The sequence below is a fragment of the Salmo salar genome, chromosome ssa21 (genome assembly GCF_905237065.1).
Source record: "Salmo salar chromosome ssa21, Ssal_v3.1, whole genome shotgun sequence".
NCBI lineage: Eukaryota > Metazoa > Chordata > Actinopteri > Salmoniformes > Salmonidae > Salmo > Salmo salar.
Window position 1 is genome coordinate 16,191,010 of NC_059462.1, and position 14,380 is coordinate 16,205,389.

General features: G+C 44.8%; 1 protein-coding gene across 3 annotated transcripts; it reads right to left on the reverse strand.

The window, feature by feature from the left end:
- Positions 1 to 13: 13 nt before the first annotated feature.
- fastkd1 (FAST kinase domains 1) lies at positions 14 to 14,338 on the reverse strand. Of its 3 annotated transcripts, none has more exon segments than NM_001165313.1 (15): positions 14 to 390; positions 486 to 600; positions 736 to 880; positions 1,276 to 1,389; positions 1,482 to 1,613; positions 2,737 to 2,865; positions 2,947 to 3,061; positions 3,187 to 3,673; positions 3,787 to 3,918; positions 8,837 to 8,947; positions 10,536 to 10,934; positions 11,017 to 11,142; positions 11,261 to 11,329; positions 11,415 to 11,773; positions 12,210 to 12,419. In NM_001165313.1, coding segments are annotated over 14 exon segments (2,529 nt in total). In that variant the 5' UTR covers positions 11,762 to 11,773; positions 12,210 to 12,419; the 3' UTR covers positions 14 to 282.
- Positions 14,339 to 14,380: the final 42 nt, after the last annotated feature.

Sequence of the window (14,380 nt, forward strand, 5' to 3'; positions counted from 1 at the left end):
AATCAAAACCACAAAAACAAAGCATTTGTTTTATTTATTACATACAATTATTATTTGACAAATGCTACAGTTCATATAAAAAGCCTAATACAATGTTTCTTGGCAGGAGGTGAGGTAGCTCCATGTCCACTTTAGGCTTTGGAGTAGGCAATAAGGAGCACTTGATAAACATCTGATGCTTAAAAACAATTGACAATGACCTGCCTGCAAATTTCATTTCTAAAAGGCAGACCTTTTCTCTCACAGTTCATTGCATTTGCTACTATAACACATGTCCTCCATTCAACATCTAGGTGCTTCGGGAAGCCCAGTAAATATCTTCTTCCTAAGGTATTCCTTCCATGCATCCTGTGTGGAAAGCTCCATAGAGTTCCATTCAAAATGAGGAATCTGTTTAAATGGCATTACCATTAATCAGTGATTTACAATTTTATATACACAGTAATACCACTTAAAAGGACAGACATGATATTTCACACACATACCTGGACAACATGATATCCCAGAATCTCCAGATGTCTCTTTCTCATCATGGCTTCCCCTTTCATGTGACGAGAGTTTTTGCAGAAGGATTTGGAATCCAAGAAGTCCACAGCAACACTGAGTATGTGAAAAAGGAAAAACGTCAGTACCTATGAAATCCCTTTCAATGTGTTTACCCATGATGACAGTACATCAGCAAAATGTTTTTTTTTTCAACCAAAAGTTCTGAAATCTACCAACAAGGTTTCCTACCGTTGTGCCCCTGGAGGGACCTCGCTCCGATCCTTCCCTACAGAGTCAGAACCCCAGCGGACCTTCCCATCTTCAGATATCTGCAGCTGACTTTGCTCACTGTAGGCCACCGCCTGGTGGTGTCTGTCCAGAACACATTCAAAGTCTAGGGGGATAAGATGAAATATAGATCACACCTAGAACAGGTGACAGACATTTGATTAACTTCTTAGTGTAATACCAATCTACTAACATAACACATGGTCAGGACTCAGCCCTTACAACAACAAAAAGATTGCCAGTTTGAAACTGCAGTAAAAGTGCAGAAACTGCAGTCGACTGTGGTATTTTGGACGCAATGACTGCAGAATAAAATTAAATGTACTGTAGTTGAACTGCACTATAACTACAGTTACACTGCAACAAATGTTTATTTTTTATTTTGGACGCAGTATTTGCAGCATACTGTAGTTATACTGCACCCTGGCTGCAATCTTTTTTTGTAAAGGAGGAGCCAACTGCTGTCAAACATGCTACAATCCAATCCTGTGTATTACCCACCTACTGTGTAGAAATAAGTAGTGAGCAATGCCACTCTGGCACAATTAATCCCTCCAAGAACTTCCCCAAGCATTTTGTGGATTTGTTGTTGGACAGGACTGATGGAACCATTCCCTGACAAAAGAAAGCGTGAAATTAGACCCTCAACATTTGTGAAGTAGGAACTGGGGCAATCCACAAATATGAATACATCAGTATTGGCTCACCTTTCTTCTGTAACTGTAGGCAGTAACGCTCGTGGAACCAGGGAACCTGGGACTCTGGACACTCTAGACACACAGCCCGATTTAGCTCCATGAGACGCAGGCGGATGCGCTTGTTGAGGGCGTCAGGCAGGGCTACCACAAAAGAGACTTTAGCTTATCCCACCAGCCTTATCTCATAATATTCAACCTTTTTAATACTACACACCAGTTTATTAGGTACACCACCCCGTTCGCAAAAATTGTTCGCTCCTACAAACAGTGAGTCATGTGGCCATCGCTTGCTATATAAAGCAGGCAGACAGGCATCGAGGCATTGAATGTTAGAATGGGCAAAACTGTGAGCGTGGTCTGATCGCCGGAGCCAGGCGCGCAGGTTCCAGTATCTCAGAAACGGCCGACCTCCTGGGCTTTACACGCACGGCAGTGTTAAGTTCATGTTTTAAGTATCCCTAAATTTCTATTACGGTGCCATCACTCTGTTATTAGTGTGCCTGCTCAGGAGTCTCGTTGTTGATGAACCTGGCCTGAGTGCAATGGCAACCATGTATTGTGCCAATACGACTGAGTAAACGTTGTTAAACTAGATCCTTGTTGTGGTGTAATTGAGTTAACAGACAGTGTCTGGGGTTTGCCGAGAATGACGCGACAAACAAAAAACATCCAGTCAGCAGCAGTCCTGTTGGCGAAAACAGCTCGATGAGAGGTCGAAGGAGAATGGCAAGAATCGTGCAAGCTAACAGGCAGGCAACAAACAGGCAAATAACGGCGCAGTACAACGGTGTGCAGAACGGCATCTCGGAACGCACAACTCGTCAGTCCTTGTCATGAATGGGCTATTGCAGCACACTGGGTTCCACTCCTCTGAGATAAAAACAAGAATAAGCGGCTGCAGTGAGCACGCGATCCCCAACACTGCACAACTGAGGAGTGGAAAAGGATTGCCTGGTCCGACGAATCCTGGTTCCTGTTGCGTCATACTGATGGCAGAGTCAGGATTTGGCGTAAGTAGCACGAGTCCATGGCTCCATCCTGCCTGGTGTCAACGATACAGGCTGGTGGCAGTGGTGTAATGGTAATGGCAAAGGGGGGGTTCGACCCATTACTAGGTTGGTATACCTAATAAACTGGCCACTGAATGTATATTGTTTTGCATTTGTATACAATTCAACCTTGATTGGCTTTTTTTTTATAGTAAGGGAAACAGGATACAAGTTTATATTCATTCACGCATTTCTAATATAATTCGATAACGTACTTTCTAACTGGGAATCCAGCTTGGCAAGGAAATTCACATTGAAGATTTCTCGAACCAGGTCCTCCGGGAAGCAGTCAGCCACAGCCAGGGCATATGCAAGAAGTACAAGCAGATGGGGGTCAAAGGAACCTGGAGGAAGAACAATATATTTGGCTGGTCCTTTTGATGAGTTCCAAACACAAAAATGTAGCATAATCCACAATCACTTACTGATATGAGGTATGACGCGCTGAATGCAGATTTCAAACAGCTCATCCACCCTTGGTGGATCATAATTCAGTACAGCAAAGGGCAGCAAGGTGGCATAAGTCGCAGAGTAGTGGATCTTCAGGAAAGAGGGGGAAAAAATGTTATTAGTACGGACTTACATTCTGTCTCTACATATATACAGGCAATATAACAGTATTCCCTAATGTGAAATAAAAGATAATGTGTCATGTCTCAAAGTACCTTGTTGATATTCTCCATGGCCACGCTAGCGATGCGGTCCATTAATGGAGTACAGAGGTGATTAGTCCTGGTCAGGAAAAGGGCCATCTCAGGCACATTGGTCCAGGATATCTGGTCCTCCAACCTCTGGAGTGTAACCATGGTCTCCTCCAGCAGCATCTCCTCAAACCATTCCCCTGACATGTACTTGAGCTCCTCCAACACCAAGTCCAGGCGATCAGCCTTGCGCAGGCGCTCATGCCCGCAGCGGTTCAGTGTCTGTAGCAGACGCACATACTTGCTGGGCGTGCTGTGTCGGTAGGACGGGTCATTTCGCACCCACTTAGCGACGGCCATTGCAAAGGTGTTCAGGTCATTCAGATTACACTGGGGCAGCACTGCCTCCACCCGTGAAATGACGCCTTCGTCGAGTCGAGGTGAAGGCAGCATGGAGAGAACACGAGTCAGCATGGTCACTTCATATGGGTAGACACTGTCCAGCAAGAACCTGTGAGAAGAAGATGTATTAGCTTACTCATACTGTATAGTATGCAATAAGAGTGACCTGTCTACAAACAAAGGAGCTTAGTGGGGAAAGAATTATTTCGAATAATTACTCACTGAACCAGGATGTTCCTTAATTTAGTGAAGAGCTCTGGACTCTGGTAATGCAGCAGGATCAGGGCTTGTGTGATCCTGGCTATCTCCATGGGCTTGTAGACATGCAGGTTCTTGTGGACTACTGATGCAATCCTGTAAAGAGACAACGTTACATTATGACTATAACTACTGTTCCCTGAAGGAGGGGAAACGAGGTACAACATACTATGGAGGAGTCGCACTCTCGCAACTTCGGTTGAAGGATCTACAATCACACCTGACAAGGCCAATGTAACCGGCAACTCACTGGAAGCCCCGCCTTCCACAGGTGATAAGCGTGAGGCTCGGATTCATTCCTTCAATTTAATACCACTCCTCACCGAGCCCAGCAACAGGCGGTGCGGGACCAAACAGGTCTTGCACTACGTTTCCCTCCTTCAGGGAACGAACATTAGTTAAAGTTATATGTTCCCTTTCAGTCAGTCAACTTCAGTACAACATACTATAGGGACATATATCATGCCGCAAGCCGACCCCTACGGATACTACACTGAACAAAAATATAAAACGCAACATGTAAAGTGTTGGTCCCATGTTTAATTAGCTGAAATAGAAGATCCCAGAAATGTCTCATTTTTGGAACAAATGTGTTTACATCCCTGTTAGTGAGCATTTCTCCTTTGCATATCAAGAGGCTGATTAAACAGCATGATCATTACACAGGTGCACTTTGTGCTGGGGACAATAAAAGGCCACTAAAATGTGCAGTTGTCACACAACACAATGCTGCAGATGTCTCAAGTTTTGAGTGTGCAATTGGCATGCTGACTGCAGGAATGTCCACCAGAGCTGTCGCCAGAGAATTTAATGTTAATTTCTCTACCATAAGTCGCCTCTAACATCGTTTTTTTAGAGAATTTGGCAATACGTCCAACCGGCCTCACAACCGCAGACCAAGTGTATGTCATCGTGTGGGTGAGCGGTTTGCTGTCATTGTTGTGAACCGAGTGCCCCATGGTGGCAGTGGGGTTATGGTATGGGCAGGCATAAGCTACAGGCGACAATGAACACAATTGCATTTTATCGATGGCAATTTGAATGAACAGAGATACTGTGACGATATCCTGTTGCCCATTTTCATGCCTTTCATCCGCCGCCATCACCTCACGTTTCACCATGATAATACACGACCCCATGTTGCTATACACAATTCCTGGAAGCTGAAAATGTCCCAGTTCTTCCATGACCTGCATACTCAGAAATGTCACCCATTGAGCATGTTTGGGATGTTCCAGATTGACGTGTACGATAGCGTGTTCCAGTTCCCACCAATATCCAACAACTTCCACAGCCATTGAAGAGGAGTGGGTCAACATCCCACAATCAACAGTCTGATCAACTCTATGCGAAGGAGATGTGTCGCGTAGCATGAGACAAATGGTGGACACACCAGATACTAACTAGTTTTCTGATCCACGTCCCTACCTTTTTTGAAAGATATCTCTGACCAACAGATGCATATCTGTATTCCCAGTCATGTGAAATCAATAGATTAAGGCCTAATGAATTGATTTTAATTAACTCAGCAAAATCGTTGAAATTGTTGCATGTCACATTTATATTCTTGTTCAGTATAAATGAAACGGCCCATGGCAGACCACCCAGACCTGACCCCGCCAGATACGGCAGTCTAGATATTGTTCACACGTCACGCTGCCTAGTGACTTTTCCCTCTCCCAGCTGTAAGCACACGGTGTGCAATACTAGGAGCAGTGACATCCAGGCGATAAAATCTAACAAAAAGTGTGTGGTGATGGCCAACTCGCCGCAGCACAAATATCCCCTATAATCAACCCTTTAAACAACGCACAAGATGCTGCCAGACCCCTGGTGGAGTGGGTGCGTACACCGCTAGATAACCCTTTCCCGTTGCTGCTATATGCCAGCCTCCACAATCCAGTGGGTGATACGCTGCTTAGAGAGCGCCCTGCCCCAAGCTGGATTAGCAAAACAGACATGGTTGGTCACGTAAACAGATATCTCGGGTCCGTTCAATGTACGTGCGTAAAGCTCACACCGCACACATGGATAATAACCTCTGTTGCGCTTTAGAAGCAAAAGGAGGAGACGAAAAAGGAAATAGCTCAAAAGCTAAGGACCTCTAAGACATAGCCATGAACTTCGGGCCGAAGGAAGCATTTGGATGAAACGTCACTTTAAGAGCCGCCCCGGTCAAACGGAGTACAGGAAGGGTGTACAGATAACTTGGAGGTCACCAACACGTTCATCTGAGGCCAAAGCCATGAGCAGGGAGGTTTTGTAGGAGAGGATCTTCAGATCCACCAACTGTAGAGGCTCAAAGGGGGTCGCACACATTGCCTCCAAAACCAGCGCCAAGTCCCATGTGGGCGCAATAGGTTTAGAGACGGTCTGAAACGACGTTCACCTTTCAGGAACCACACCGCCCCTGCAGACTGAATGGTAGCAATAATTGTCCATCTTAGGGGCCAGGCCCATAGGAACCAAATCTCGGGCCTCGCTTGCCAAACCTGCCTGTGCATCTGGAACAACAAGTTCCCACGGGTCCTCGTCTACATTTACATTTAAGACATTTAGCAGACGCTCTTATCCAGAGCGAATGATCGCCAGGAACCAAGGCTGCCTGGGGAAACGAGGAGCCACAAGAATCAATGGTAAGCCCTCCCGGTGCACCCACTCCAATGTGGGCTGAATCAGAACCAGTGGTGGAACTGCGTAAAGGAGGGTACGAGGCCACTGGTGCGCCAGTTCCCAACAGGGCACTCGGGTCCCCTATCGAGAAAAATAGAAGACACTGTGCGTTTCCTCGTGATGCATAAAAATACGTCGGCCCTGACAAAAATGGCCCATACCTGGGAGAGCCTCCACTCCTGAGGGACAGGGTCCCATCTGGATAAAAGATCTGCACCTGAGTTGAAGCAACCGGGGACATGCGTTGCCCAAAGCATGTGTGCACTGCTCCCCAGCAATAGGGAGCAATCCAAGGTTAGGAGGGAGAGAGAGTCTCTCCCCATCTGTTGATGCACGCCACCACTGACATAGTCGGTTTTGACCAGCACAAGCCAGCCAGATGAAAACAGGAAGAAGCGCCAGTGCCCCCCCAGATTCTCCGGGTAATTGACATGCAGTGTGTTCTGCACCAGTGTCCATACCCCCCGAATCGATCTGCCTTCGTACAGAGCACCCCACCCTCGGAGGAATGTGTCTGTCGTAATCACCTTGCAGGATACAACTCAGCCCATGGGAGCCCCCTGACAATTGCAGAGGGTCCCACCACTTGGCCATGGCCGGGAGGCCTAACAGGGACACCCAAAGCGACTGGCTTAGGCTGCGAGACATGTCCAGGTGAGTGGCTAGCACTCAGCGCTGGAAGGGCGTTAAACGCACTGTGTGACCCAGCCAAAATGTGGCTACGCAGAGCTTGAACTCAGACACCCTCTGTGGGGATAGAAAAGCGTGATACACGAGTGAGTCTAGCTTGAGACCCAGAAACAGAATGCGCTGAGATGGAGTCAGACAGCTCTTTTTCTGGTTTCTTATGAAGCCTAGAGACTGAATACGGGACAGTAGCATGGATGTGTGTAACATTGCTTGCCCTCTAGACTCCGCCACCAGCCAATCGCTGTAATAGCCGGCAGCAAGGTGCTTGCTGAGGGCACGTAGGTCTAAAATGGGACATAATGTCCCATCCATCCCTTTTCGTAACCAGGAATACCGGCTGTACCAGCAGTCCCGGATCTTCGACATAGGAACCACTCAGATTGCCTGCGTCTGGAAGGGGAGGATATTTTGTTCCTCAAAACGGGCACGAGGCCTTGGGAACAGTCGACGAGATGATGCTGCAGAGGCGTGGGGGAGACCATTTGCATGATCACGGGTGACAATGCATATGCGCGCCATTGGTCGGAGAAGACAACGAGACTACCGGGATATGCCATCTGAAGGGGCGGAACGCCACCTTGTGGACAGGGAGAGGTTGGTTATTCCATTTCCACCACTCTTGATAACCGTGTCTCTGAACATGGAGAAGGAACACTTTTCATCGAATTCGCATACGGAAGACAAGACTTAACCCCTGTGAACTCCGGGAATTGAAAATAGCAATGGGGTTGCCATAACACTGGGGGAAAGCTAATAACTTCCAGTCAAGGGAAGTTAAGCATGCTAGCCAACGTTAGCCAGGAGGCTTTTTAGCCTATGCTTGGCTAGCTAGAATCTTTGACCGCATCATGGTCCGTTTAGAATAACCAAGTGACGTAACGCTACGTATTCTAAACAAGTGAGCTACCCCATCAATTTCACCATTGGGACAGGACACTTCATCAACAAGTCTGGGAAGAGAGGCAAGCAGTGCTTGACTGAGACAGACCCAGGCGGCAGGGGGGCAACCACCGAACCTGGCCACCCTCCCTCTTCGAATAGCCTCCTTTTGCCGGCGACAGAGCATACAGGAGACGGGTTGGGCACGGGCAACCACCGCCCAGGCAGACATTTGTACCAACCATCCAACCCAGCTCCGCTTCCTGGCATCCGTGAAAGGAAAGTAGCCATCTGTAAATCCAAGCTTCCTCAAGAATGCTACACGTCTTTCCAGGGAGCTTGTACACAGTACGTGAAAATGCGCACACGGACTGGTTCGAGTGAGGGCCGCCTGAGCGGGCTCCAAGCCGAGACAAACTACACATGGATCATGAGTATCTTTCAAAGAGATGCTATAACCGCCTGACTGGCGGCACGATCTACCCCGGCTTAGCCATTGTCGTCTTGGTCGTTTTATTAGCCATCTTACTCATTGCACCAGCAAATTGAAGAAGAACAAATTGTCTGTGATCAGAAAACGTATGATAACATGTACAGACTTCAGCACACAACATCCAGGGGGTGAGCACGCTCTACCACTATAGGACAGTTAGTAGTATGTATATACAACATAGTATGTTGTACTGAAGTTAACTGACTGAAAAGGAACTTGCCTTAGTTCTACTGTCTACATGCAACTTTCAGACATGGCTGCAGCAGAGAATGAACTTACTTTTGGATCAGATTCAGGTTTCTACACTGAATCTCCTCTAGTGTCTCTGCCACAGCTAGGGCCTGCTGGGCATTCAAATCCTCTGCCATTAGCAGTGCTGTACTCTCCAGCCTGAAAGAGAAGTGGTTAGTGCCTTCAGAAAGTATTCACACCCCTCAACTTTTTCCACATTTTGTTCTGTTTCGGCCTGTATTTTAAATGGATAAAATGTAGATGTGTCACTGATCTACGCACAATGCCCCATAAACTCAAAGGGGAATTATGTTTACAAATTAATAAAAATGAAAACCTGAAATGTCTAGATTCAACCCCTTTATTATTTCAAGACTAAATAACTTCAGGAATAAAAATGAGCTTAACAAGTCAGATAATAAGTTGCATGGACTAACTGTGTGCCATACATGGTGTTTAACATGATTTTTTAATGACTACCCCACCTCTGTACCACACATTTACAATTAATCGGTATAATCCCTCATTCGAGCAGTGAATTTCAGGCACAGATACAACAAAGACCCGGGAGGTTTTCCAATGTCATGCAAAGAAGGTCATTGACTATCCCTTTGAGCATGGTGAAGTTATTACACTTTGGATGGTGTATCAATACACCCAGTCAATACAAAGACACAGGTGTCCTTTTAACTCAGTTGACGGAGAGGAAGGAAACCGCTCAGGAATTTCACCGTGAGGCCAATGGCGATTTTAAACCATTTACAGAGTTAAATGGCTGTGATAGAAAACGGAGGATGAATCAACAACATTGTAGTTACTCGACAATACTAACCCAAATGACAGCTAAAGTAATACGGCAAAACATGCGGCAAAGAAATGTTTTGTCCTGAATACAAAGTATTATGTTTGGGGCAAATCTAACAACACTGAGTACCACTCTTCTTATTTTCAAAAATGGTGGTGTCTGCATCATGTTATGTGTATGCTTGTCATCGACAAGGACTAGGGAGTTTTTTTTGTAGGATATAAAAAAAAGAAATAGAGCTAAGCGGAGGCAAATTCCTAGAGGAAAACCTGGTTCACTCTGCTTTCCAACAGACACTGGGAGACAAATCCACCTTTCAGCAGGACAATAACCTAAAATACAAGGCCAAATATACACTGGAGTTACTTACCAAGACGACATTGAATATTCCCGAGTGGCCTAGTTACAGTTTTGACTTCAATCAGCTTGGAAATCTATGGTAAGACTTAAATGTCTGTCAAGCAATGATCAGCAACCAACTTGACAGAGCTTGAATAACTTTTAAAAGAAAACAGGCAAATATTGTACAATCCAGGTTTGCAAAGCTCTTAGAGATGAACCCAGAAAGACTCACAAATGTAGTCGCTGCCAAAGGTGATTCTAACATGTATTGACTCAGGGGGTTGAATACATATCTAAATCAAAATATGAGTGTTTTATTTGCCATTAATAAAAATAAATTGAATTTGTTCCACTTCGACAGCGTATTTTGTGTAGATCGTTGACAAAAAACTGTTTTTATCCATTTTAATTCCACTTTGTAACAGAACAAAATGTGCAAAAAGTCAAGGGGTTTGAATACTTTCTGAAGGCAATGTAAATGAGTTGAAAAATGGTCTGTGAATTGAACTTGCATCAGGATTAAAAGTTCATTAATAGTTGTAAAACTATATAGTTATTGAAACAGATTATGGTCGTGGCATACTAAAATGTTCAATCTACCTCTCTTTGGTGTCCTCCCCTGCCATAGGCCCAAGAGCAACAAACAGCTTGGTGAAGGAGAAAGGGTCTGCGCTCGAGTCCACGAGTTCCATTAGCCTCTGTTTTGCAGCCAGACGGAAGTCACAGTTGTTGAACTGCATTGACTGGTAGAGCCCCATGATGATGCTTATGTTCTCTGCATTTAGGTGGGGAACATTGCGCAGGAGAATGTGGTTGCACTTCTCCAGCAGGGGACGATAACTATACTTGATGTTGCGCAGGAACTGCACCATCCTCCTGGGGTTGTTGTAGTGTGAGGGATCCATGGTGTCAAGGAGATGATCTGCCTTATTGATGAGTTTATCCCGCAGATGAGGGGACACCAAAGACGACACGCTGACCATGAGGGTTGTCAGGACCCTGCAGAGACATGTCCAGAAATTTGAAAAATTAAGTAGTATCAAGAACTTACCAGTACTGATTATTGTTTGTTTTTTTGTACCTGGCATCATCAATTGAGGAGAGTTTCTGATCCAAAATGTCAGTGATTTGACCCATTGGAGGACTATGCTGCAGATGCTGATCACTTAGGCAGACGGCAAACTTTGACAGTGATGGCATTGGAAATCTGAAAAACAGTGAATCAACCCACATCTGTACACCAGCTCACACCACCATGTTAAAAGATAATGGTTCTGCTTTAGGTACATAGTACTCAATAACAAAATAACATGTTTTTGATTTACCTGTATAATCTGAGCCAGGCCTCTGAGACCAATTGCTGAGCCAGAGAATCATATGGTTCCACATTGAGCCTTCAAATGAGAAAATACAACATTGATGTGAAAATGTAAACAAACATTTGAAGACTAAGTATATATGCTTATCCACCATCTGTACCTGAGAACATTGTAGAGCATGTCCACCAACATGACATCATCCATGAGCTCAATTTTGTTCTCAGCCAGCACCCGGAGAGTCAGGAACTCTGGGTGGCTTTTGACGAGCTCAACCGTTCTCAGCATCTGTGGCTTCTCCTTCTGGAAATGCCAGAGCATGCCTATGGCACAGCCAACATGGTTCACAGTCAGCTTGGCCTTGTTCTTGCCGACCACCTCCAACACTTGGTCTTCACCAGAGCAGACGCCAAGCTGCTCCAGAACATGGTCCCGGTTCGCTGCTCCCCCATGCAAAAACCTGCGCAGGTAGCGGCTCCCAGTCACAGCTCGGAGCCGAAACATGGACATGGAGGACCCGGCCTAGTTCAAGTGACAATGGAAGTCCACATATTTAGAAGGTAAACTAACCAGTGCCAAGATCTGGTCCACAGAAAGCTGCCTGCATATTCCTTAAGTGAAACATCTGTAGAAGATATGAATTTATAGCAAAGATATCTCCACAAAATGAATAATGTGAAATTAAGGTACATGCTGAAACAATTAATGAATGCATCCAGTAACAACGTCAGCAACAACACATCTGACTGACACTGATGACGTCCTTTTATATTCCTAATGATATCTAACAAGCATGCCTATACAGTATAATTATATTACGAAATAATATACTTGGCATATTATTATCATAACGGGTAAAGTAGTAAGTTACTATACCTAATCATTGGAAAATCAGGGACTTGACTTTCAAGCCTTAGCAGTGACAATTACAAATATTATAAAAGCGTGTGTTACTCACGTGGGGACAGGACAGTGCCCAAGTCAATCCCGTTCCCAACACATTTAGCCGTTTAAGCGTTTACTGGTGTAAGTCTCTTTTCGTTTCAGTTATATCAAATGATGAATTACAGTGAAATCTACCTACCAAACAAACTAGTATAATTGATCTATTTTACTTCTCCAGCTAGCTAAATGGCTACATCAGTTTTTGACTTGAGTCTACTGGCTGTGTTAGGCTACCGTACTTTTTATTCTTCTTCGAAGAGGTATAAAGGCGGTTGGCATCCAATAAATGTTGCATTACCGCCACCTACTAGACTGGAGTACAACTCCCTTATACTTTGATTTTTTTTAAAGAATCTAAAAAAAAAATAAAAAAATACCCTACCATCTAACACTAGACTCAAATAATAAATACCGTACTCCACTATTTAAATATTTATTCCTACTTTAGGCCAACAGCCTGGAAGGATGAGCCACCACCACTTAACACACCCTGTAACTCTTCTGATGTCAAGTCTCGCACACTGAAATACCTCTCTGCAGCTGCCACAACAACCTCTATTTTCTGCGACTTACGTTCCATCCCTGCAGTACAGTTGATAACCATTATCAATGCCAATGCCAAAAATCCTATCTTACTTAAACATATATCACTTGTTGGCCTATCCCTCTGTACTGGTATAGATCTACTACTCCTCTCAGGATTCCCTCCCCCTTGACCCTTCTTCCTCTACTTTCTTCACTGCCTCACCATATGACAACTTCTGCACTACTCTAATTTTGGAAACCTCAACCTACCTCTCTCGCACGGGACATTTCTGATCCCCAGCCCCATGAGCAACCCTACAATTAACACATATCACTACTTTCCCCAATGCTACACACTTCTTTGTCTCATGCTCTTCTGCACACTTCTCACATCTAGGAACCTCACTCCTACACACTGCTGCCACATGCCCATAAGCTTGACACCTGTAACAACGTAATGTAGTCGGCACAAAAGCTCATACAGGATAACTTATATATCCTAACATCACTGTCGGGCAAAGACTCAACATCAAAACTCAAAAGAACAGACAATGAATCTTCTGTTTCTCCACTCACGCCACCCTGTCTGTCTGCTTTGCACCAAACAACCCCAGTAATCACTCCTTTCAATGGCACCCTTTTCTTGAGAGCAAAACAATTCACATATATTGCCCCCATTTGTTTATTTATTTAACCTTTATTTAACTAGGCAAGTCCGTTAAGATCACATTTTATTTACAATTATAGCCTTCCAAAATGGTTTAACAAGGTGCTCCCTCTGACCAGCAGAAACACATACAATTATCACAAACCACTTCTGGTTACCCTCGGCGATTCCACAACACCCAACTCTGTTTTCACGCACCCTGAAACCTCAAATGGATCAAAGGTGTCCACTTTTTCCAAAAAACTTCACTCCTACTGTCACAGACTCATCTTTATCCTGACCCTCAGTACAAGCCCCGGGCTCCGAGAACTTCACCACCCCTACCACCTCCGATACTTCGCCCTCAATCACTTCCATTTCTCCTCCTGTCTTCAACTCACTCTGTTTACAATTTTTACCATTCTTCTTTAACAAACAATCTCAATTTTCCCCGCCATTTTTAACCGACTCAAGCTCACCCTCTGCCTCTCTGTTTCCCTCCATTCCTCCTCCGTATTCCAAGTATACTTCTCCTGACATACATCTTGTTCCTGCCTTGTCAAGGGACGCCATTTAACCGGCAGTCACAAGCAGAACGAACCCCTCGGGATGTAGCGCTCAAAAGTGCATCCGACTTGTAAAGCAGCTGCTTCGTCTTGACGTTCTTTTTATTATCAATATAGTAGCTACCACGACGCTTTTCCATTTCAAACAAGTGCGCTCTCTTTCTCCCTGTTTTCTCGATTTCCTGGAGCGTGACCACTACCGTACTTTTTTTTCAATATACTGTACCTTTTACCATAATCCATGAGCAAGTCCCTAATGTAAATAACATGTAAAACCTGTGTCCCTTAGTTTATGTACTCTACACAAGCAGCGGGTAAACAATGACGGAAGACATTTTAAAAATATATAATATTTTATCAAAAATGTTGTGTTTGCATTATGAGTGATCATCGTAAGAACAGCCCAAAACCAGCCAGATGTACCAGGGACCGCACGTGTGAAAGGCC

Excerpts from the sequence above, each read along its gene's own strand:
- fastkd1 (XM_045704350.1), bottom strand. The coding sequence starts at position 11,761 with ATGTCCATGTTTCGGCTCCGAGCTGTGACTGGGAGCCGCTACCTGCGC. Across the intron at positions 3,062-3,186 it reads CCATGGAGAATATCAACAAG|ATCCACTACTCTGCGACTTA; the intron begins GTACTTTGAGAC and ends TCTTTCCTGAAG. Across the intron at positions 2,866-2,946 it reads GCGCGTCATACCTCATATCA|GTTCCTTTGACCCCCATCTG; the intron begins GTAAGTGATTGT and ends TTCTTCCTCCAG.